Below are 24,376 nucleotides of genomic sequence, written 5' to 3' on the forward strand. Positions count from 1 at the left end.
TTTATCTTGCATGGACAGAAGATTAAAGCACTCAAGTCATGTACCTATGATTAGGACATACTTTATTAAATATATATAAAATATAAATACATATTCATCTTTATATATTAAATGCCAACAATGTGTATTTTGAAAAAGGAAAAATAAACTTTCACTGAGTGTATTTAATACTGTGAAATTCAGATATTCATACTAGAAGGACAGACTATTTGTGGAAGATTTCCTTGTACATAATTAGGGAAATTTAAAATATTCACCATGAATCAATAGCCCCGCTTTTTTTTTTTGGAAAGATTTTACTGGGGAAGGGGAACAGGACTCTATTGGGGAACAGTGTGTACTTCCAGGACTTTTTTCCAAGTCAAGTTGTTGTCCTTTCAATCTTAGTCGTGGAGGGTGTCATTCAGCTTCAAGTTGTTGTCCTTTCAGTCTTAGTTGTGGACGGCGCAGCTCAGCTCCAGGTCCAGTTGCCGTTGCTAGTTGGAGGGGGCACAGCCCACCATCCCTTGCCAGACTCGAGGATCGAACTGGCAACCTTGTGGTTGAGAGCCGGTGCTCCAACCATCTGAGCCATCTGGGAGCTCAGTAGCAGCTCAGCTCAAGGTGCCGTGTTTCATCTTAGTTGCAGGGGGCGCTGCCCACCATCCCTAGTGGGATTCGAGGAGTTGAACTGGCAACCTTGTGGTTGAGAGCCCACTGGCCCATGTGGGAATCGATCCGGCAGCCCTCGGAGTTAGGAGCACGGAGCTCCAACCGCCTGAGCCACTGGGCCGGCCCCCTCAATAACCCTTTTATAATAACTAAAAGAAAAGTAAATGTGACAAGTTTATATCATCTTAAGACTTTTTCAAGGCACAAATCTACAAATGAGAGGAAAACAAATTGGGATATCTGTAAAAGTACTTGCTTATATACAGTTCTATTCATCTGAGCAACACAGGTGTCGATCATTTCCTCTGGGGGTTGGAGAGTTGAAGAGGGTACAGTGATAACAGTGGTGGCAGCAACATTTAAGTAGAGAGCAGAACTTACTAACAGGAGCAACATACTAATTGTTGCCTGGCAAATAGCTTTAGATTAGAGCAGCGATGAGTTCTCTGTATGTCTGTTTCTCTCCTTTCTTTCTCTCCTCCTCCCCTATGTGCTGCCCCAGAGTGCTGTGTATTTTAGTTTCTGTAATTCAAATCAGTTCAGCATAAAAAAACTTACAATAATCCTGTGCCATTCCTTGATATAATTAAGTTGTAAATCATTAATGAAGTTTTATCAGTATACTGGTGTCTGATGACTAGAATTGCTCCAACTTGTTTGTGAGGATTTTGTATATGGGCACACAAATAATTGATACACTTCTTAGTTTTTGGAGCTCAAATGGCTGCCCTTTGTCTAGCAGTAGGTAGAATAATAAGGTTCATTTATTACTGTGCATACAAAATGGAAAAACTCGCTATAAATTATAACTGTAAATTATTATTTATCACTTACTGTATAGTGAGGCATAGAGTTTATTTAACCACTCATTTATATGCTCAGTTATTTGTTCAATAAATGTGTACTGAATGCCTACTCTGTGCCAGGGAGGATACAAAGTACTAGGGATCTAGCAGTGAACAAGATAGAGAAGGTCCTGCGTTTGACAGATGAGACAGGCAATAAACAAACATACAAATTACAGATAACAGTGAGTGATGAGAAAGGCATACACGGTGATGAGAGAACTATGAGAGGGAAGGGGTGACGGGGTGTGCTTTAGGTAGGAAATGATCAGTGGAAGTCTTTCTAAGGAGGTAACAACTGAGGTAAGACTTGAAAGAATAAAGGAGCCAGACTTTCAATGTGAAAATGGTTTCATGTAGTCAGTAGTCAGTGGCATTTAGTATACTCAGAACTGAGGTGGTTCTGCTATGTGATGCCACTTGTGTGCAAGGATGATATTCTGACCCAGGAGCCAATGAGGGAAGACAGTATCCTGGCCCTAGAGCACGGCCTTGGAACACCCTGTCATGTATTAAGCCCTTATTTCCTGGGTGATTGGGAGGCTTGGGGAGGCCTAAGGGAGAAGGTCTGGGGCAGCTGGGTTGGCACTCAGAGGGCTTGGTGGCCACAACCATTTACCTGTTATGAGGGAAGTATTTCAACAAGCAGCATGGCAAGTGTAACGGCTGAACATCAGCCATGCTTGTGTGTAATTCTATGATCCAAGGGATTTTGGCAATTAACCAATAGCAGTTCTAGCTCATTTAAACAATTCTGGCCACTTCACATAGTTTGGTAGAGAAAAGGAAGAGTAAAATTCCTGTTTTCAATGCCCACAGTCATGATTTTATACTGTGGGTCACATTTGGAGGAAGTAACATTATCAAGCTGGATGTCTTCTTCACAAGAAGGTAACCAACCCAAGCTCATGTGTTGTTATAGGCGGCATCACTGTCCATATCTCCCTACGAAGATTTACGATAAAACAGAGAAACCATGTCTTCTCTCCGAATACACCGAGAACTACCCTGTCTATCACTCTTACCTGCCCAGAGAGTCCTTCAAGCCCAAGCTGGAGTACCAGAAAGGGTCCATCCCAATGGAAGGCCTGACCACATCAAGGTGAGGGCAATAGTATGAATGTATGAACGTATAGCACTAATGGAATAATGTACAGCACTACTGTACAATGTTAACGTAATAATGTGCAATGTCAACATACGCTATTAATGCCTTCATGTTAATTTGCTATATCTCTGAAAGACAATCTTGCATTTATCAACCTGTTTGGTTTTTCACAATCTCCTTTCAATGAGAAAGGATTTTTGTGTGGTGGGTGGGGAGTGGGAGAGGGGAAGGGCTAAACTGATCTACATAAAAAGAGTTGGCAGTTAAGTAATGAAGGGATGGAAAGAGGAGGCTGCTGCTGAAAAAGGAGTTTTGGGCGTTGGCACCTGAGCTCCAGATCAGCTGGAAAGGTGGTAGTGACGTTGGCAGTGGTGAAAGAGAACTTGATAATAGAGAAACAGTGAGTTTTTTTGAAATTATGCTATAGAGTTTGACTTGGGATCCCCTTCAAGAATGGGAACAAAGAATATTTCCTTTTAAATTACTCTTGCCTTATAAACTCTGATTCTTTAGATCCAGTTCTGGCTTAGTATATTTGGTTGCATCTGTATTAAGGGGGTAGGGAGAAATGATCAATTTCAGGATTGTTCTATATGTTGCAAGACTCCAACAGAATCTGCCATTGACAACTCAGTGATCACCAGGTGGTGACCTGTGACTGGTGACCTGTGACTGGTGACCCAGTGCAGTAGAAACATCTTTGAGTGCAGTTGGGCAGTGTTTCAGATGATAGAGCTTAGTTCCCAGATGAGACCTGACACATCTTCGCCTCTGACATTCTTCATCCCTACAGGGCAGGATTGCTGTGAGGTGGAGATAAAATTGTTCCAGCACAGTACCTGCACATTACAGGTTCACAAGACCTGGTCAGTTTTCTTGCTGTTGTTCCCTCTGTGCCTCATAATTTTGTGCTTTTCTAATAATGGTCCCTGGTGACCCAGGCTAAGCAGAACATCGCTAATATTCATTCTGCCCCCAAGTTACCCCCTGGTAACCTGGAAATATCCTGTGTTGAGATGGTGGGTTGGAGGCCTGAAGTGTTCCTGTTAAAAGCTGCTATCTCCTAGATCCAAAGGACGAAGTCCATGTCTGGGCTACGGGGCAGAAAAGACACAAGAAGGGAGAAATGAAGTCAAGGGATTCCGGAGCTTGGTGGGAGCCATTGGATGGGACAACTTGAAAATGGGAGAGAGTCGAGGGCCTTCTCTGATGCTTGACTTGAATCAGGTCACTTTTATTTTTTAAAAAGATTTTATTGGGGAAAGGGAATAGGACTTTATTGGGGAACAGTGTGTATTTCCAGGACTTTTTCCAAGTCAAGTTGTTGTCCTTTCAGTCTTAGTTGTGGAAGGTGTCATTCAACTTCAATCTGTTGCCTTTTCAGTCTTAATTGTGGAGGGCGCAGCTCAGTTCCAGGTCCAGTTGCCATTGTTAGTTGCAGGGGGTGCAGCCCATCATCCCTTGCGGGAGTCGAACAGCAACCTTGTGGTTGAGAGGACTCACTCCAACCAACTGAGCCTTTCAGGAGCTCAGCGGCATCTCAACTCAAGGTGCCGTGTTCAATCTTAGTTGCACGGGGCAGAGCCCACCATCCCTTGCGGGAGTCAAGGAATCGAACCGGCAATCTTGTGATTGAGAGCCCACGGGCCCATGTGGGAATTGAACTGGCAGCCTTCAGCATTAGGACCACGGAGCTCCAATCACCTGAGCCATTGGGCTGGCCCTCAGGTCATTTTTATGCTAAGCAGTTCTCTTAAATGATTTGGTTTAAGCACAAGCTTTCTGGGTCCTGACTCATGAAAAAATTATAATTTACGCAAACTTTTTTCCAATCTATGATTTATTGAACAACATGAACCTTAAAGGTTGGGCTTCGTTTTACCAAGAAAAAAGCATTCTTAGTTTCTAAGAGCGCAAAGAACACAACAAGAGATGTAGACCCTTCCAGAGCATTGCTTTTCCTTTTAAGAAACCCTGGTCAACACTGATGAAAAGTCCTTGGCGTATGCCTAAGAGACATGTAATTGGTACAAAAGGATAAGAGCTGTGTTGAGAAATGGCTTGCAATATCACATGCAGTCTCTAGATGCTGGGCTTCTCATCTCTTTATACCCAATTTGCAGGAAATGAAGAATGCCTTGTTAACATAAAGTAGGGTACAGTTTCAAATGTTATACTAGGGATCTATTTCCTGTCCTGGAAATACAGAAAAGCGTGTTTGAGGGTCGGGTGTTGGGAAATGCTTTTTGTTTTTTGCTCACATGCTTAGGAGAATGAGGATAAGCCCTCTCTCGGGGGCAGCAGCCCTGCTCCATCACCTGGCTCTGAGCCCCCCAGAAGGAGCCCCACATGTGCCCCTCCCCACCTCTGCCTTCCAATGGTGCTTTGCAAATCAAAAACTTCCCCTCTGACCTGTCCTAAATTATTCTTGCCTCATGTCACTTACAATAATAAACATATCACCCAGAAGGTCCCTCTGTCCCTGCCGGAGCCAGAGTAACAATATCATTCATGTCAAGACGTGGCCAAAGTGGAGGAATGCAGAAGCGGAAAGAATTTCCAAAACAAGTTGTTAATGACCATAGGGGCTTTAAGAAGAAAAAGTGGTGGGATCAAGGTTACCCATAGGAAGGAAAAAGAGCAGAGATACGTCTGTCCTCTCTTTTATTTCCTTCCCCACAAAGAGAACTAAAGGAGGGAAGTAATCAGAGATCATCTTTTCTCTCTTCTGTACCTCAGTTTCATCATTTTCCAGCTCTATGACTGCCATGCTGGGCGCTAGTGTTTATAGACCAAGGACAACACTATGTCCCTAGCAGGATGAGTTTTTTGTTTTTCTTTTTTCAGCGTTCCATTGAGCTTTTATTGAACTAAATGAACAGAAATCAAGATTTTACCAACCATCTTTCCTGAACCTCATAAATTCCACAGAGAGTCTGGTCCATATATATGTACAAAATTATTCCCTATCAGGAAATGTAGAGAAGCTGTCATCTGAGTATGCCAACCAGAGGCTTCTGGGGGAAGGGATGGGTCAGCCCTGTATCTACATATCCTGGTGTCTGCATGGATGGTCACTCCTCTTCCCATAAAACTCTTATTTCCAGAATGTTCCACCCACTTCCCTATCTGAAGGTTGACCTGGCTTGGTTTCTGAGATTGGACGTGGGGCTGCCACCTGCTGCATGATAAAGTCACGTGGCCCAGGGCTTGGCCGGGTTTGGTGATTAAGCCCAGACACAAAAAACACCTGGTTTCTGGAAAGGTTATCATCCCAGCACGAGGCATGATTACAGCTGCACACAACTCTTACTGACTGTAAATCTTGGGGATTTACAGCAAGTGCCATGAGGGGAATGCTCGTGATTTCCAGCCCTTCTTAATATGAAGCTGTTTTTTTGCAGCCCTTGGTAATTCTTCTGCATAGGAGCTGCCTTTTGTTCAGATAGACCCAAGATGAATTTATGAATAAGAAGTTTGTACGTCAAGCCTCATTTCCCCTTAGGCACATTACCCTGTAAAACCCTTGGGTCCTATTTTGTGACATGATTTCTGTTAGCAAAGCCGGCTGCCAAAAGATGGGCAAAGAGGTGAGTCCAAGACTGTGTATAAGACTTTTATTCTAAATGGAGTGGGACCATAGATAGGGTGAACTGGAGATGGCACATGTCGGGGGGAAGATGGAATCAGGTTCAGACTTGATGGGTTTGGCTGAAGGGCAGAGGGCATGGAGTTGGCAGCATAGATTGCTTCACTTATTGACAAGAATTTTGGGTAAACTGAGAGTAAGAGAGGGAAGAACTAAAAAGCAGGAGCGTTTGGTAGCCTCTCCAAAAGCTAGGAAAGAAGCAAGGAAGTTGGTAGTAGGCGTGAGTCTCTCCCTATCCATTGAATGGTATACACTTTCTGTTCAAATGCATACTTGGCTTCTCTACTCAGAGCTGTATCCCAGGGGTACACTTACTCCCCTCTGTGTACTGGGCCTGAGAATTAATGAAGACATGCAGAAAGAGGTGTCAGCACTGGACTTGCCTGAGCAATTTCAGAGTCTTTGATGTTATGTGTCTTTGATTAAATTTGAGGCCAATTTGGCTATTATTTCTTCAAGTATTTACTTTTCCTGTCTCCATTCATTTTTTACCCCTGGTCTTTTTTCTCTCTGTTCTTTGGATTGGATAATTTCTATTCATCTATCTTCAAGTTTACTGAGTCTTTCCTCCATCTCCATTCTGATATTAAGGCCATCCAGTGAATGTTTTATTTCAGAGACTGTATTTTTCAGTTTTAGAACATATATTTGGTTCTTTTTAATTTAGTTTTTATTTCTCTTCTGTGGTTTTCTTTTAATTCATCATGACCTTGTTTTGCTTTTTGCAATTGAGCATAGTTAAAATAGCTGCTTTAATTCTAACATCTGGGTCTACTTGGGATTGGTCTTTATGGTTATCCTTTTTTTGTTTCTTGAGTATGTCACGTGTCTGTATCCCAAATAATTTTGGATTGATTCTGTACATTGTTAATGTTATATTGTGGAAACTGGATTTTTCTACATTCCTCTGAAGAGTGTTTTTTTTTTTTTTTTTTCCCCCCCTTTTAAGCAGATAGGAGGTAACTCGTTTGGACTGAAAATGTAAACTCTGCGTCTTGGGTGGCAGCTCAAATCTCAGTTCAGTTCTTTATCTTTAGCATGGTTACCTGATATCCACCTCATGCATGTGACATCAGCCTGAGACTTGGGGCCAGTTGATATATAGAACTTGAGGCTTCCTGTCTCTGGTTCTCTCCTTTTCAGGATTCCTTCTTCACTTTCTGACACCCGTGGTTGCCTCAAAACTTGGTCCTCTGGTTCTTCAGTCAAGAAAGATGCAAGGTGTTCTATTCACATTTTAGCTGCCTTACCTAGCACCTTCAGACTGGAAGCTTTGAAACAAAATGGAGACTTGTACAGAAACCTACCCAGTGCCATTCCCTTCTTCTACCTGTTGGCTCTCGTCCAGAATCTGCTTATCTTGGTTGCTCTTTAGTGCTCACAGGTAGTTGTTTTTATATTTTGTCCAGAGTTTATATGAAGTGGTGACAGATGTTACCCTCAGCTTTAGTGGGGGTTGAGGAGATGAGAGAGTAGAGCAGGAGAGAGGTACTACATAACCTGAATCATGGAGGCAGGTACTTAGAATCCTGTCTGTCACAGTGAAGATGGGGAGGGCTCAGTCTGTCCTTATCAGGATCAGGGACATGAATCAACCCCTTTGAATCAGCGTAGGGATCTTTTTTCCCAGTGTGCTGGGATGGGCACCCCAACCTGCCTGCAATAACATAATGGTTTCCTTAGAGGGTGTCCTTTAACCTGGGGAAATTTCAGAATTATGTGTGGAAGTAATGAAATGAAGTAAATTGACAAAGAGCCAAATTCCATAGAGGAGACTGAGAGAGAGGACAAATCGTAAGGAGTATCTCAGAAGTCAAGAGAGAGAGTATTTAAAAAAATGAGTGAGAGGATGGATATCATTAAGATGGTACAGACGGAGCAGTGATTGGATTCGGAAACAAGGTGGTACTTTGCAGGCCTCGGCTGGAGCAAGGATGGAGTAGAACCAGATTTGATGGGTGGAGCATGAGTGAGAGGTGAGGAAGGCAAGTCTGCACCTGTAGACAACCCTTTCTAGAAGAGAGAAGGGGAGGAGAGAGGAATGGAGGGGAGTGGACTCCAGTAAGTGTTGGGTCATACACATTATTTTCCTTTAAAGTTGTGAAAATTGGAGCAGGTTTAAATACTGACAGAAAGAAGCCAGTAGGAGGAAAAGGTTAAACTACGGACCAGGAGATGGTCCATAGATGAGGTTCTTGAGAAAGAGGGAAGGGATTTAGGGTAGGAGTGAAGAGATTGGTTTTGGGCAACAGGAGGAACTCTTTTTAAAATGGAGTCCATTTAATATGATTGATTAATTGGGCACATTAACAAATTCTGAAATTTTCACAGATAAACATTAATAAAAGGTTTTCAAAAAAGGATCCCATGGCCCCTTTATTGCTGTGAAAATCTTCATTTCCTACTTCTAGGCTCCCAAAACTAGTTCACTGTTATGTTATTTCTTCTTTCCTTTTGTCAGACTTTTGTCAAACACCTTTTTTTAACTTTGTGTAATGATTGGAAGTCAAGTTGTTACGACTTTCCCAGCAGGGCCACTTTAACCTTTACTTAACTTGGAGTTTAACTCTTGGCCTACCATACTATATAACTTTTATGGCTATGTGCCTAAAAGAAATTTCACATCTTTGACCAATTTTTTTTCTTGGTTCATAGTCACAATGGGCACAGGGACTAGGAAATGTAACACAGGAAGAGAGGGGAGTGTTTTTGAAATAAAAGCTACTAAATTTGAGCAATTTCTGGGAAGGGTAAAATAGACTTTTCTTTTACATGAACTTAAAGGCCGTAAGATTATGTGAGATTGGGGACATGCAGTTACGTTGTGGTTAATGATAGGTTTCCATGAATGTTCTCAACATAAAAACGTAATGAGAAAACACATAAATTCTGATTAAATTCAACCTTAAGCCACAGTACATATTTTTGGGTGGGGGGGGAGGTATACATGAATTAAATTTCTCTTCAGAAATAGATCATTTCCCACTCCCCGAGATCGTTTTCCTTAGTTATGGCTGATTAGTATATTCAATGACAGATGTACTTTTACAAAGGAACTTTGGTTTTTGTACTGGGGAAAGAGATTCGATTAACAATTTCTTTTCCTAAACATGGTCAGCAAGGATTTTGCTGCATCAGCTTTTGTCTTTGAGTAACCAACTTTGGGATAGTCCATGAACTGGTGAGTTTGGTTGTGGGCATTTGTCTGCCCTTTCCCTGTAGAAACAGCAGTAGACACGGCATTAAGCACACGTTAGTTGTCAGAGAGCTTGGCAGCCCTTGAAGGAAGGTTCTCACAGTGTCTCTGAAGGGAAGTTGGTTCCCTCAGTAGGAGAAGAGGACGTTATGCCTGTGTGCAGGGTCGCAGAGCATGGCAGGCCCATGACTGGAAAGCATTCCTGGCTGCTCTGGGATTGAGAGGGTAGGGTAGGGGGTGAGGGGTGGGCAGCTTGGGCATTCAGCTTTTTTCCTTATCGCTTGCCCTTTTGAGAGCTCATCTTCCCTAGGGAGCACTCCCCTGAGAACACAAACTTTCGAACAAAAGTTGATGGGTTTCAGACAGGGTTTTCTGGAAATTTGCATTCCTATCTGTTTCCTAGGGCCTCCATTCCTCATTTCCTGTTTCAATTGATTTAGTATTAAGCAGACACTGGCATGAGGTCTGCTAAGAAGGGTGGAAGTGTAGAAGTGACCCTTGGGTTGTTGTTTAGCCCACTTCCACCATAAGGTCCGTTTTATACATGGTTGGCTTCCAGAGGCCTCAGGTCACTCAGCTTCCTCTTGCTGTTTGCCAACATGGGACCCTTGGGAAGGCAGTCCAGGCTGAAGACCCTGTAACTGCTGCCGAGATATATTTTTAAAAAATACCCAGAAGGTGTTACTGGGAGTTCAACTGAAGCATCTCCTATTTCCTCCTTAGAGCCCTAGAGAGACTAATTCTCCTGCTTCCTAACTCCTTCCTCCCATCCTATTAAGCATTTTCAGGCCCTGGTTTGTGCTTATTGACAACCATGTGTATAATTCATGCAAGACAGGTTACAGTGGAGCGTGTTACCTTTGCTAGTCAAGCATAGCTCAGTAATGCTGCTCCAGATTTCGGCCGGGAAGTAGGTTTTATTGGTGTTTGGGCCTGATGTTTTCCTGTCCGGAAACCTCCCCCTTGCCTTGGCGAGGCTGTTTTGGCAAGCACCATCAGGGAAAAGCTGCCTTCCCCTTGTCCAGTTTAATAAATGGGTTCAAGGCAAAAACAGGCTGTTGTGAAAAGCAGAAGCCCTTGGGGAGAAATGTTTGCTTAAGAGAGTTTGCATTGAGAAATGGTAAATTGAGACTACCCTGGTGGGCACTGCAAGCCCTGGTGTTGCCAGGGTGGTTCTGGGTGGTGGTGCAGTTAGTTTCTTGGCCTTTCTGTAATTGTGGGATGCTTTGGGAAGAAAGTGGTTCCTGTGCAGTGAAGACCATCATGCTTTTGCTTTTTCTATCCCATTGTTTTCATATTCCCTGAAATAATGGGGACGCTGATGCTGGATAGCAAAGAAATGAAAGTCTCAGTCTCTATTTATTGCACTGTTCTGCCCTTCTGGGTTATCCATAAGGTCAAGTAGAGCAAGGAGATAAATATTATCAGGCAACGCTATTGGGAGCATACAGAAGAAGGTGGCGGTACCTGAAAAATAGAAGTTGGCTCCACAGTGAATGGGTTGGAGGGAAGGATGGCAGAGAAGAGAGACCTTCTCAGCGGTCCACTGTGGTTGGAGTGGAATGTGGGCCAGGGGGAGAGGTGGTAGATGTGGTTAGGGAATGAGGCAGGGGCATGTCCAGGAAAGCTTATAAACCGTGCTAGAAAATTGGGCTTTATCAGGAAGAGTTTTAAGCTGGGGAGTGAAATGATCCAATTTTCAGTTTAGAGGAATTTTTCTGGCTATACTAAGGGGATTGAAGTAGAAATGGCAGGAATGAAGCAGGAAGCCCAGGTGGTAAGTTGTCACGTGATCCAAGTGAGAAAGACAGACTGATGAGGTGCAGGGGATCTCATTTGATGAGTGATTGTCTAGAGCTGAGGGGGTGAATCCAGGATGGCATCCAGGTGCCTGGCTTGGGTGAGAAGGGAATGGTGGTATCTTTCTCAAAAGCGGGAAACAGAGGAGGAAGAGGAGTTAGGGGGATAGAGTAGAAGAGGACTTCATAGCAAACATTTATAGAATTGGGTTGAATAGAAACCATGGGCCTTATTCTGAGCCAAGGGCCCCAATGGGATGTGCTTATTTTCTTTACAGGAGAGATTTTAGGCTTCACAAAGTGTTACCAGTGAAGAGCCACCAGCCTGACCAATTCGTCCCAAATGAAGAGAATATGGACCTGCTTACGACCTATAAACAAGATTACAACCCCTATTTTGTCTGTCGAGTGGACCCCATCAAACCACGGGACAATAAACGTCCATGTGGTGACAAGATGGAGTGTCTGCCTACTTATAAAGGTGGGAGAGTGCTTGAGGGGCAGATTGAGGGAAGGGTAGGCTGAGCCTGTACGTAGGCCAGGAGATGTGTTGTACAATGCACTCTTAGCGCAGGGGTCGGGCAAACTATTTCCCATGAGCCAAATCGGGCCTGTAGCCCTTTTTTGCACACCTGGAGAACTAAAAATGGTTTCTAAATTTTGAATGATTGAAAAAAAAAATCAAAAGACTGTTTTAGGACACGAGAAAATTGTATAAAATTCGAGGTTCACTATTCATAAGTATGTTTTGTTGGAACAGAGACGCACATTGACGCATTATGTGGCTACTTTTGTACGACAGTAGCAAAGCTGAGTAGTTGTGACAGAGACAGTATGGCTTGCAAATATCTTAGTATCTTCCCTTTTGTAGAATATTTGCCAATGCCTGCCTTAGCTTGCTGTTGAAATCCTACATTAGGGAAGCATTTCAATTGAGTGAGTGATTCATTCATCCATTAAAAAAATTATGGAAACAACATACAGACAGAAAAATGTTCAGATGATAATTATACAAACCAATGAATTTTGACTAAACACATCCATGTAAACAACGCCCAGATCAAGAAATATACTCCCATCCAGTCACCCTCGCCACCCAGGATAGAAACATTATGCTGACTTAATTCCATTATTTAGTTTTTTGAACTTTATATAAATGGGATTGATTCATTCTTTATTGAATATTTACTACATCCTAGGCATGGCATAAGGAACTGAAGGAAGTGTAGTGACCTGCTGTGACTTTATAGTCTAGACGGAGAGACAGGATGTGGAGTCATATGTGTGGGGCAAGCATGTAGCAGTCACTCTATAGGGCACAGGCCGCACACTGAGACCAAGGGAATGACAGCCAGGTTTATCAGGAACTCTTCTGGGAAGGCTTGGGAGATGTAGGAATCGTTCTGAACACTTCTAGGAGCTCTAAATCTGTCATTCTGGAAGATTCTGCATGTGGCTGAGCTTCTCTGCTTCTAGGGGCTGGGACTCAGGGCCAGACTGAGGTGGGCCTCTTCTGCAATGTGGTCTCTGTTCTTCTGCCTTCTTATCATTAGTGTTGTCCTCTTCCACTTCCGTAGTCACCTTCTGCCAAGCTACATTCTGGACGTTGTGATACCCTGAAATGATTTCCCCTTTGTGCACCCCAACATCCAGCCCTTCTGCTGGCTTTTTTATCCATTCCCTGGCTCATTAGGACCTCCAGTTCACTGATGCCTCGCCTTCTCTGTCACCATCAGCCCGTCCCATGTCTCTCCCCCATGTGGCCTATTATAGGTTATATCATTGCAGCCTGTCTTTTTACTCTCTCTCTCTCTTCTGTCCTTTTATTGCTTCTTCCTAGCAAAGCCCTAATCCTGCCTTCTCCACGCCTACACCTGCGCATATACCTGAGCATGTTTCTGGTCTTGTCAGCTCTTATCCATTTTCCACAGAAAGGAACCAGGAGGCCTTTAAAAATGGCAATCTGATTTGACTTCTTCTCTGCTTAAAACTCCTTAATAATTATTATGGTTCTTGGATAAAATCCCAAACCTTTACCAACTCCTCTGCTGCCTTGCAGATTCTATTGCCTCCTCCCAGTGCCCCTCTGCTCTTCCACAGGACCTTCTTTCAGTTCCTTTCCTTCATTTCTTTTCTGGCTCTGGGCAAGTTTTACGTGCTATTCCCTCTTTATAGAGTCTTCCTCCCTTGCCCTGTCTAGCACTCGTCCTTCAGCGAGCAGCAGAAATATCGTACCCTTTGAGACCTTTCCCAACCTTCCCCCATGCCTGACTAGACGTATCCTGTTACGCTCTGTGAGTGCCTTGTACTCCCATTTTGTAATTCGTTGGGTAATTTTCTTTTGTTTTGCTTAACATTTATCTCCTTGGTCAGACTGTAAGCTCCTAGAAGGCAGGGATCTCTCTTTCTCTTTGCCAGTTACCCCCAACAAGGCAGGCACTGTAGTAGATGCTTTGTAAAGGAGTCAGTACAACCAGGTGGCACTCTTGCTTCCAAAGGGCTCATCTTCTCTTTTCATCCAGTGTTTACAGGGAGGCAAGAAATGGGACAGCATGAGCACTAAGCAGGCAGGAAGCAGGCAGAAGCTGGAGTGAGCCCTTCCCTCTGATGGAGGAGGAGGTAGGCACTTCCAGCTGCAAACTCTCCTTTCCTCCACACACTCCCTATGGGCCTCCTGGATTTATGAATCCTGCCATAGTTAGAGGCTCTTCAAAGCAACTCCATGCTTAGCTCAGTTCCCTTCTCTACCTCACCCTACGTGCAAGGAGAGGTCTGGGAGTGAGAACTACTCTTTCCTTACCTTAGTGGTTGGCAAGGATGTAGTAGCCCAATGTCATTATTTAAAGAAAAGTCCTCCCTGTTCCTATCTGCAAAATACTCCTCAAAATAAACACACAGAAAAAAAACAATCTAATACTTATGCTTTAGTCTCTCCCACCTCCAGCTCTCCCATAATGCTCCTTTTCTCTAAACAGGTACATCTAAAATTGCCCTCCGTAAACCAGAGAATAGTATTTCACTGCTAAAATGGAATCGTGGCTGACTTTTCTCTATTGATAAAGTTAAAATTGAGAAAACCTTATTTTCTTCTGCATTTTTCTTAAAATTCTGGCACTTGTTCACTGCTTACACATTTATTCAGAGTTAATGAACAAATACAAGTCAAGTGTCAATAGGACTGCTCAGAACCAGGCATGCTTGGATGGAGAGAGGGGGTCCGTTCTGGCTGGCTACATGCGCACTTGGGGTTGATTTCACAGTACTCTGAAATTCAGATTTGAAATCAAACAAATCAGTGTGTAGCCAAAGGAAACATATTTGTAGTTAGATTTGACCCATAGGTGCCAGTCTGCAACCTATGTGTCTTAATAGTTTTCTTTTTGAATAGGCATACTTACCATATTCTATTAATTTAAATGGTTTATTTGTTCCATTACAAATATATCCCTGTGACATGTAATGGCTTCTAAAGCTGGGCCTTGAATGCCCAACACAGGTATTCCCAGCATTTCGCACAGGGGATGAAATGACAAAGGTGTGTTTAATGAGGAAATATATAGATGAATGGTTCTGGACCATTGTTTACAAGGACTCTAGGTGACACAGTTTGGCATTAGAGTTACACAAATCCCCACCTAGCCTATTGTTCTGGGTACTGGCCAAGAGCAGGAGTGACGCTGGGGGAGGACCCAGGACATTTATTCTGCCCTTAGGTCAGTCCTGCAGAACCTCGGGCATGGGTGAGGGGCCACACCCTTGCCTTATCTCTGGGAGTATCATCTTTCAATCACTTATTTGTTTCTTGTGGAAATTTTTGCTGCTTTAGTAAGTCTTTTCCACAGCAACCTTCATGGTTTTATGGCCCTACATTGATTTTCCTTCCAAAGGAAAAGAAAAACAACAGCAAAGACGAAGCTCATTAAATATGTGTATTTCAAAGGGTGCCATCTATGTTATGTCTACGTGCTATACTTACTATGGTGCTACAGGAAAAATATGCAAACTTTTCCCTTTCTACTCTTATGGCCAGCACCTCGACTAGCATCCAGGAAACCACCAGTAAAACATGCTCCAGCAGCATTTGGTTGTAATTTTGACATTTTCAAAACACTGTGCAATTGGAAAGATTGAGAGTGTAATTACTTGATGCTCAGCTTTAGGTTTAGCTAAGTTTTTTAAAAAGACATGTTATTGAATGGAATCCCTTTTAAAGAGGTTCTTGCCAATTACCCATGTGACACCCTGGCCTTGACGGGCTTTACTGATGGCTTTTCATGCTTATGAATAGTTTGTCATGTGGAATTCTGAGGTTTTCAGGGTCTTGTGGAGGTTTTTTTGTAATATATGCTGGGTGGAGGAAGTTAGAAGTTTGGATAATAATGTGGTTTCAACTGTATTGTTGGGTATCAGAAATCACATGAGGCAACTTTCAGCTTAGGAACCTGTTTTCATAACACTTCATCCATCACAGAAGAGGGCCAGAAAAGCCCTGTCCTAACCACCCCCATGAACCTTGAGGCAGTGTGTAGGCATCTACAGGTAGATGCCCCCATTTCAGTGAGGCCTGAAGTCTGACTGGGAAACATGTGGTTTATATTCAGCAAGATGGTTCCCTCTCAGGCCCCCTAATGCTTTCAAGATGCTGATAGAGCCATTAATGGCTCTTGGAGAAAGATTAGATTTTCAATTAAAATGAAGCCAATTTAAAATAAATAATTGGTAGTATTAACCTAAAATAAACTTGAGTGTGCCTGGGGGTGGGGATGTCAAGACTTCCAGAATGGTGGCGTGAGGAGCTTGGCAAATCCTCTGCCTGAAAAGCAACAATAAAACTGGACAAAACGGTAGAAATCAACCATTTCAGGGCTCAGGAAATGAAAGGCATACAACAAATTGAGAAGCATTTATTTAAGACAAACTACTAAACCACGGTTATGAATAGTGGGAGTTTGTGGTGTTTTATCCTAGGGTTTCCATCACCCCTCACACCCCCATCCCCAGTTCCATCTGGGCACGTTAGGTTGTGAAAACCAGCAGCTCTGCTGCCAGAAGAGGCTGAGTTGATTCAGAGTGGAGTGCCTACCTAGGGGGTTCAATAAAACCAGCAACAAACTCAACGGCAAAAAATTAGGGAAGACAACATTTGCAGCTAGCATGAGGTTGCAGTACTAGTTGGGGCAAGCAGCAGACCAGTCAGAAATTTAACAAGGAGATCCAGAAAATAAGAAAGACATAGTGGGTCTTGATAACTCATACATATTTCTGGTGGTCTGGAAGACTGTGCCTATGGGCAAGGGCAGTGTACAGGCTGAAGGGAGATCAGAGACAGGGCCTAGTTATCTATTCATCTTCCTTGCCTGAATATCATGCCTAGTGCAGGTACAGAGGAGACATGAGAAAGCCCAGCAGAAAATAAAAGCTGGGCAGACTTGTAAAGTGCCTGATCTTTGACTATTACCCAACACACACACATATCCATTAGCAAAGGGTAAAAGCCTTACTGGTTTAAGGTACTTAAGCATAACTTCTGATCAATCATTGACTGATTACTAAACTATGCTGATACAGGGTGACTCTTAGGAATCTAGGCTTAATAATAAAAACCATCAAAAAAACAAGCTGACCTAAAATATCAGTGGCCACACACTGCAGGGGAGATAAGATTCTATAGAATTAGTGCAGGCATGTCACTAAAAAAACAGCAACAACAGCTTCCTGTGTGTCTCTTTCCTCGGCTTCATCTAATCTGCTGTTGATTCCCTCTAGTTTATTCTTTATTTCAGTCATTGTATTCTTCATTTTTGTTTCTTTTTTATTGTTTCTATCTCTTTGTTGAATTTCTCACTGAGTTTATCTATTTTTCCCTTAGGTTGATTGAACATCCTTATAACCAATATGTCAAACTCTGTATCTGCTACTGTGTTTCCCTGAAAATAAGACCTTGCTGGACAATCAGCTCTAATGCATCTTTTGGAGCAAAAATTAATATAAGACCTGGTCTTATTTTACTATAATATGAGACCAGGTATAATATAATATAATATAATGCTGGGTCTTATATTAATTTTTGCTCCAAAAGATGCATTAGAGCTGGTTGTCTGGCTAGGTCTTATTTTTGGGGAAACATGGTAGATTGCTTGTCTCCATTTCATTTAGTTCTGTTTATGGAGTTTTGTCATGTTCTTTCATTTGGGACATGTTTGTTTCCTCATTTTGGCTGACTCCCTATGTTTGTTTCTATATATTAGGTAAATCTGCTACATCTCTTGGTCTTGGCAGAGTGACCTTATGTATTAGGTGTCCTGCGAGGCCCAGTGTGCATTCTCCCTATTCACCTGAGATGGGTGTTCCAGGGGTGTCCCTTGTGTGGGTTGTGTGTGCCTTCCTATTGTATTTGAGCCTTGATTGCTGTTGGCACATCAATGAGTGGAATTGACCCTCAGGCTGATGGGCTGTGAGGGATGCTTGAGACTACAGTGGACAAGCTGTTGTGCAGGGGCTGATTCCAGGGAGTGGGAGTTGATTTAGTGGGGCTGTGGTACCAGACTAGTCTGTCCTTTGGGTGTGTCATTTGTGGCGCAGGTTGGGTGGTCCTCTGGTGTGGTCTGAAGTCGGCCACTGGGTGTGTTGATCCTGGAGCCTCTTAAGAGGGGCTCTGGTGCAGGCCAAGTTCAGTTGCCATTTGTGCCTAGCTTGGTGTCCCCTGATAGGAGCTATAAAGTGATCTGTGGTTTGGTGCTTCTTGTGCTGGGCTTGGAGGCTCTTGTAAGAGGTTATGTTGTGAACTGAGGCCAGCTGCCACTAGTGCTGGGCTTGGGACCCTTTGGTGTGCACCACAATGTGAGCTGAGACCAGCTGCCACTTGTGCCAGACTTTTGGATGCTTAGTTGAAGCTATGTTCCAAGCCAACACTGGCTGCAGCTTATGCCAGACTTGGGGCTACCTGATAGAAGTTACAATCCAAATTGAGACCGGTTGCCACTTATGCTGGGCTTGGGCCTGCTCGGCAAAAGTTACAGGGCACACTGAGGTAATCTGCTGCTTGTTTGGGGTTTGTGGGCCTTTGAGAGATTTTAGAAAAGTGTGAAGCATGAACCAAGGCAGGCCACTTATGTGGAAAGCCTCTGGAAGAGGTTTAGCCAGGCACATGAGTGGGTTGGGGTCTCAGGGAATCGCCGGGGTGGAGTGAACGGTGTTAGCTTGGTTGATGGAGAGCTCAGATTTGGCACCGTCCCGCACCTGCTGGCTGGGTGGGATGAGTGCTCAACAAAAGAATAATAGCACCTTCAAGCACTTCTGTCCCTGGAGAGAGCTGTCCTGACCCCTGCCTCACCAGCTCTTACCCTGAAGTTAGGCAATTCAGTTCTTCCCCGAAGGTCCCTGGCACTTTTCGTGCTGCTGTCCCTGAGCTGGAGCCAAGAGTGTATAAGTTTGTTATCCAGTGATTCTGTGCTCAGGTCCTTCAACAGGAGCACCTGGGACTCCAGCAGCCCTATGTCTCACTCCGGTGCAATCACTGCTGCTTTTTCACAGCTAGATGTTATGGGGACTTCTCTCCCTGGCACTGGAGCCTTAGGCTGGGTAGCCTGTGTGTGGTTGGGAGCCCTTACTCTTAAGGAGAGAACTTCATGGCAGAGATACAACTCCTGTTTCTTAATCACCACATGTGGGTGTGGGACCAGCCCATTCCACATCTCCACCCCTCCTACCAGTCTCCTTATGGCTTCTTTATATCCTGAGTTATAGGACTTTTGTTCAGCTAGTCTTCAGGTGGATCTCAATGAAGATTCTATAATTTATTTGTAATTTTGATTGGTTGTGGGAGGCGGTGAGCACAGTGTTTACTGTGCTATCTTGACCAGAAGTCCCATATTGGCTACTTTAGATCTGGTTATTGATAGGCTCAATGGAGGCAATGTAGGACTTGGATTTGAGTCAACACAATGAAAAGAATGGCAGCAGTGTGGAGGTGTTTAAATGGCATTGTTTTCTGTCTCACTTTTCTCACCTGGATTTCCAGTTTCAAAGCTGCCTTGTGTGTTGAAGTTACTTTAAAAGCCCCTGTAGTGCTGTCTGAGGACAATACTTGCTCCTCAAGATGCATGGGGACCATCTCAAGGGAAGATTTCCTTTGGTGCAGACATCCTGCTATCTTGGCTATTCCAGTCCCACAGCAGAGGTTCCTCTTAGACATACATCTGCTAGATACAGTTGCCAATCCTTTCATTCTTTAAACATTTTGAAATTCTTCTTCTCCTCCTGAAAATCTTCCCTGATTATTTGTTAGTAGTATTTTCTTTTACTTTAACCTTCACTCTATTTAGAAATACAGCGTTCCTAACAATGATGTAGGCTGTCAGAAGAGCATAGTTTTGGAGTCAACTATGTGGTTTAAATTCCAACTTTTAACTCCCAAGCAATGTGACTTTTGGGCAAGTATGTTAGTCTCTCTGAGTTTTGGTTTTGGAAATCTGTAAAATGGAGACAGTCATACCCGTTGCAAAGGGTTATTGTGAAGATGAAACAAAATCAGGTATGGAAAGCCCTGAGCTCAATTGACTAGGACATAGTGAGCATTCCTTAATTGTCAGAACCAGATAGTGGAGTGGGTCACAGCATGGATTCTGGATCTGGATTTGCATCCATGCTTTCTACTTCCAGCCATGTGACCTTGAGCAATTTCCTTAATTTTTCTGTGTGTCTGTTTCTGCATCTGTAAAATGGGCATATTGATGGTACCTACCTCATTAAGGCTATCTGAAGATTTAAAAGGTTAACATAGACAGTACTTCCTATCACATAATAACTCTATACAAGAGGCTGCTGCTATTCTCTCACCAGCCAATATAATGCCCTTATTCCCTTGGAGCAACGTATTTGATTTATGTGGATTAGATATATGGGTTTTAGGGACACAGCAGTTATACCATGGACACTAGGGAAGCCTGGTTTATCTGGCTGGCAGTCCACTAGTGATGGGTTGTGAATCCCGTCTCACAGCACCACATGCATCTTCCCAGTCACTCTGTATTGATTCAGAGAGGGTTCCTTCCCCATAGAGGAATGGGACTGTTCTGGATTAGGGTAAGCCAGGGGTTGGAATCGATTTGTTGGATCTTCCATGGCTGTGGACCCTCTAAAATCTCTTTGTGTAGCATTGTAGGGTGTGATGAGACTCCTATAAATTTGTCTCTTCTTCACAGTAACTTTCAAATACCATAAAGTTGAAACATCAAGTCCTTGGTTGAAGTGGTGGCAGGGGGTCCACTCTATTCTTCCTTTGTCTCAAGGAACATCTTGCTGGAGATTGGCTTATGGCTTTGGAGGCCCCTTGGAATGCATGCAGGTTGAGTGAATTGATTTATGAGTAATTACCACTTCTGCTTTATTTTCAGCTGATTATTTACCCTGGAACCAACCAAAACGAGAGCTACTTCGTCCAGAACACAACTATCGGCCAGTATCAACCAGGTTTGATAGTAGAACCACACACCAGGATGATTACTCCATAAAGGGCCTAGTGAACACCATGAGTTGTAAGCCTCCGGCCCTGCCCAAGCTCTGTAACATCCCCCTGGAGGACCTGACCAACTACAAGCTGAGCTACGTGGCCCACCCTCTGGAGAAGCGCTTTGTGCATGAGATGGAGAAGTTCAGACCCTGTGAAATCCCCTTTGACAGCCTCACCACCCACAAACAGTCCTACCGGGGTCTGATGGGAGAACCAGCCAAGAGCTTGAAACCTCCAGCTGGGCCCCGTGGGCTGGACACGCCTTTCTCTAACACCACTGAGTTTCGAGATAAGTACCAAGCTTGGCCAACACCCCAGATGTTCTCCAAAGCTCCTGTCCCCTATGTCGCTCCTGAAGAAAAGATGGACTTTCTGACAACAGTGCAGGCCGATTACACATACCCTAAGGGGGCCCCAGCTCAGTCCTGCAGACCTGTGCTCTGTGTCAAGAAGGGCGGTCACTTTGAAAGCTCCACCACCACCAAGGGGGACTACAAGCAGTGGGCCAGCATGCGCGTGGAGCCAATCAAACCCATTCCCCAGCTGAACCTTCCCACCGAGCCCTTGGACTGTCTGACCACCACGCGGGCTCACTATGTGCCCCACCCACCCATCAGTACCAAAAGCTGTAAGCCACCCTGGTCTGTGCCCCGAGGAAATATCCCGGTGGAGAGCCAGACCACATATGCTGTCAGCTTTACTCCCAAGGAGATGGCTAGGTGCCTGGCTTCATACCCTGAGCCCCCTGGCTACATCTTTGAAGAAACAGATGCTTCGGGGCACAGACTATATAAGCCGATTTCCCAGACAGGCTCTCGGCGAAACAGCCCTCCCCCTGTAGGTGATTCAGAAAACCCCAACCAGCAGCAATTGGCAGTGTCAGCCTGATTAAAAAAAAAAAAAAATTATTTAGAAATTGCACAATACTTTTAAAAGTAGATGATTGAAAGTTATTCATTGGACAAAAAAGGATTCCCCAAAATGAAAAGAAAAAAAATCTCCATCATTTCCAGGACACTTGAATAAAATGAGAATCACTTGACTCAAGGAAAATGACATTTAGTCACTGGCTAATTACTCCCCTTAACCCTCCCTCTGCTGTCTTCCCCTTTTGGGTCCCTTACCTTGTGCTCATGGAATCAAAACCGGTCTCTATGAGGTTGTCTCTGAAACAGATGCATTTTATTGATTTAATTATTCTCTGAATTGACATTATGATTAGCCCTTGCCTAGTATGAAGTGCCAAAGAATAAACTTTATTTTGGGGGGATTTGGATCTGCAGGTCTGTGTGTTCACCCCCACACACTGTCTACACAAAGAGCAGGCTGTATTTCTGTAGACCTTTGGGGAGACTTCAGATTAAAGCCCCCATTTGTTGTGCCCAATTTTGAGTCTTGTTTTGGGTTCTTTCTGTCTAGGGCAGCCTTACAAGTCATCTCTCTACTTCTTCACATCATGACATACCAGGAAGAACAGTGCTGTCTGTTGGAGCATAGGTCTTTCCAATTACAGGAGATAGCAGTCCCACGGGGGCATGGACTTGCCAGACCTCTCTTACCCCTAAACCACTGCAGGCTGTGATTCCAGAGAGGAGGGGGGAAAAAGAGACCCTGGCAACCAGGCATTCAGCAGCTGGCCCCTGGGCTGTGCATTCTTCTAAATGCTCAGTGTCTAGAAAAAAATGGCGCCATGCTGGACTGGTTCCTGGGAAGGCTGGACCTCCTTGTCCTAAAATGATAATTGTGACCAGACCTGTGACAAAGATGGACTTAATGGTGAACTGGACCTTGCCCTGGAGAAAGGGCTGGAGATTTCTCTTTTGGGTCTAAGGTTTCACCAAGTTTGATACTAAGTAGTTTAGAGATTATTGTGAATTGGGAAGAATCAAGGAAGGACTTTGTGTGAGAGGGCCCACGCTGGGGTGGGCCCATGGGCTCATGGTCTGGGTGAGCCTCTCACAGAGGGATACAGATGGATACCTGGGATACCCACCTTGCTTGAACCCACAGAATGTAAAATATACTCCATGATTTCAGAGAACTTGGGAACATGATGGAGGGAAGAGAAAATTCCAGCTCAAGTCTGGAGACTTGGGCTTCGGGTCAATGCCTGGCTCATGGGTGAGAAGCCTGCCATCTCTTATCCAGGGCTCAGTCTTTCCACAGCTCTCACCTAGCTGCCCCAGACCGGTCCCCACCTCTTGTAGCCTCACCATGAGGTTAGTTTGTGTCACTGGGTTGGGATCTATATCATGTAATCCTCTTTTTGGTTATTTGGGGTCTGGATACCTGCCCTTATGGGATAGAGGGGCTCAGAGAGATTATGCACCTTGCTCAAGGCCACAGAACTTGGAGCACCAAGGTCAAGATCGAAACCTAGGTTTCTGATTCAAGATCCAGTGCTCTTCTCACAAACCAGGCACCTTCCATCTGCTGTGTCTCAGATCCCATGGCTCCATAAGCCAATCAAACCCCATTCTCTTTGTCTGAATTCCGTCTTGGAGTTCATTAAGCTGAAGCAGGTCATTTAAGGAGGGTAGGTTTTATCATTTTGTTTCATCATTTTTTACAAATCAAAGAAATACTGGCACTTGATTTGAAAAGCCAAATAGTACGAAAATGCTTATAAAAATTCACCAATCTCTTATGCCCAGGCCCTTGGCGAGACTCTCTCATTATCACTTCCCCAGAGAACAATGTAAAATTACTTGATCTGTTTCTGCTAATATGTTCCTTCACATTCCGAAATAACGTGTATATACTACTGTCCCTTAACTCAGGATTTTAGACATGGTCCATTTTGGTTAATTAGAAATTTTAGTTCTCTTACACCCCCCTTCCCTTTCCCTTCTTCTCAGAATAGTTATAGGACACGATTGGTTATAGCAAGACTAATAAGCTTTCCTAATGTTTCTGATGAGTAGGAAGGGAAGAAGCTGAGGAAAGATGGAGGACCTGCCTGGTTAAGGAGTGCTGAGCTCTCTTGGGGTGAGGAATGTCCTCTGAGCCCTTCCTTTGTGACATTTAGGGTCACCTCTATGGTGATCCCAGGCTATATAAGCTACCCAGTGCATCCCTGCCCTGCCTCCTTCTGGATTTAACAAGCCAGCTCTCTCTACAATACCTGTTCTTTTTTGGTGTCAAAAAATATTGTTCTGAAAGTAGTTAACACAAGTGAAAAAATTAAGAAAATACAGAAACTGTAAAGAAGGATACATGTAGCTATTACGGGGACTAGGGGAACACAGTGGTTAAGGGCATACAAGGAGAGTGTCCAGCAGACCTGGGCTTCCATCTTGGCTTTTGCTGCCCAGTAGCAAGGAGACCTTGGTCAAATTCTATGGCAATACTGGCTGCTCGGTTTTGTTGTTTGGATTGAATGGTAGGATATATGTCAATCACTTAGCCCTGGCTCATGGTTAACTCTCATTAAATGTAGGTGAGGAGGATGATGGTGATGGTGATGATGATGATGATGAAGATGGTTGCTGAGTTCTGCCTGGTTGAGTCTACTTGTGATTTTATTGGTCAGTATTGACAAGCATGCAGGTAAGGATGACTGCGCGTGTTTCATACTTTACAAAATAAAATATTTACCTTTTTTCATAGACTTAACT

General features: G+C 43.8%; 1 protein-coding gene across 1 annotated transcript in view; it reads left to right on the forward strand.

Annotated features, from left to right (window-relative positions):
• SAXO1 (stabilizer of axonemal microtubules 1) overlaps positions 1–22,261 on the forward strand; it is a 40,439-nt gene extending 18,178 nt beyond the window's left edge. The window contains exons 2-4 of the mRNA XM_074331522.1: positions 2,419–2,598; positions 11,527–11,729; positions 20,644–22,261. Of these exons, the coding sequence (XP_074187623.1) occupies positions 2,419–2,598; positions 11,527–11,729; positions 20,644–21,647 (1,387 nt within the window). The 3' untranslated portion in view covers positions 21,648–22,261. The remainder of the gene's footprint in view (positions 1–2,418; positions 2,599–11,526; positions 11,730–20,643) is intronic.
• The last annotated feature ends 2,115 nt before the right edge of the window (positions 22,262–24,376 follow it).

The sequence above is a fragment of the Rhinolophus sinicus genome, linkage group LG04 (assembly GCF_036562045.2).
Source record: "Rhinolophus sinicus isolate RSC01 linkage group LG04, ASM3656204v1, whole genome shotgun sequence".
NCBI classification, from domain to species: Eukaryota; Metazoa; Chordata; class Mammalia; order Chiroptera; family Rhinolophidae; genus Rhinolophus; species Rhinolophus sinicus.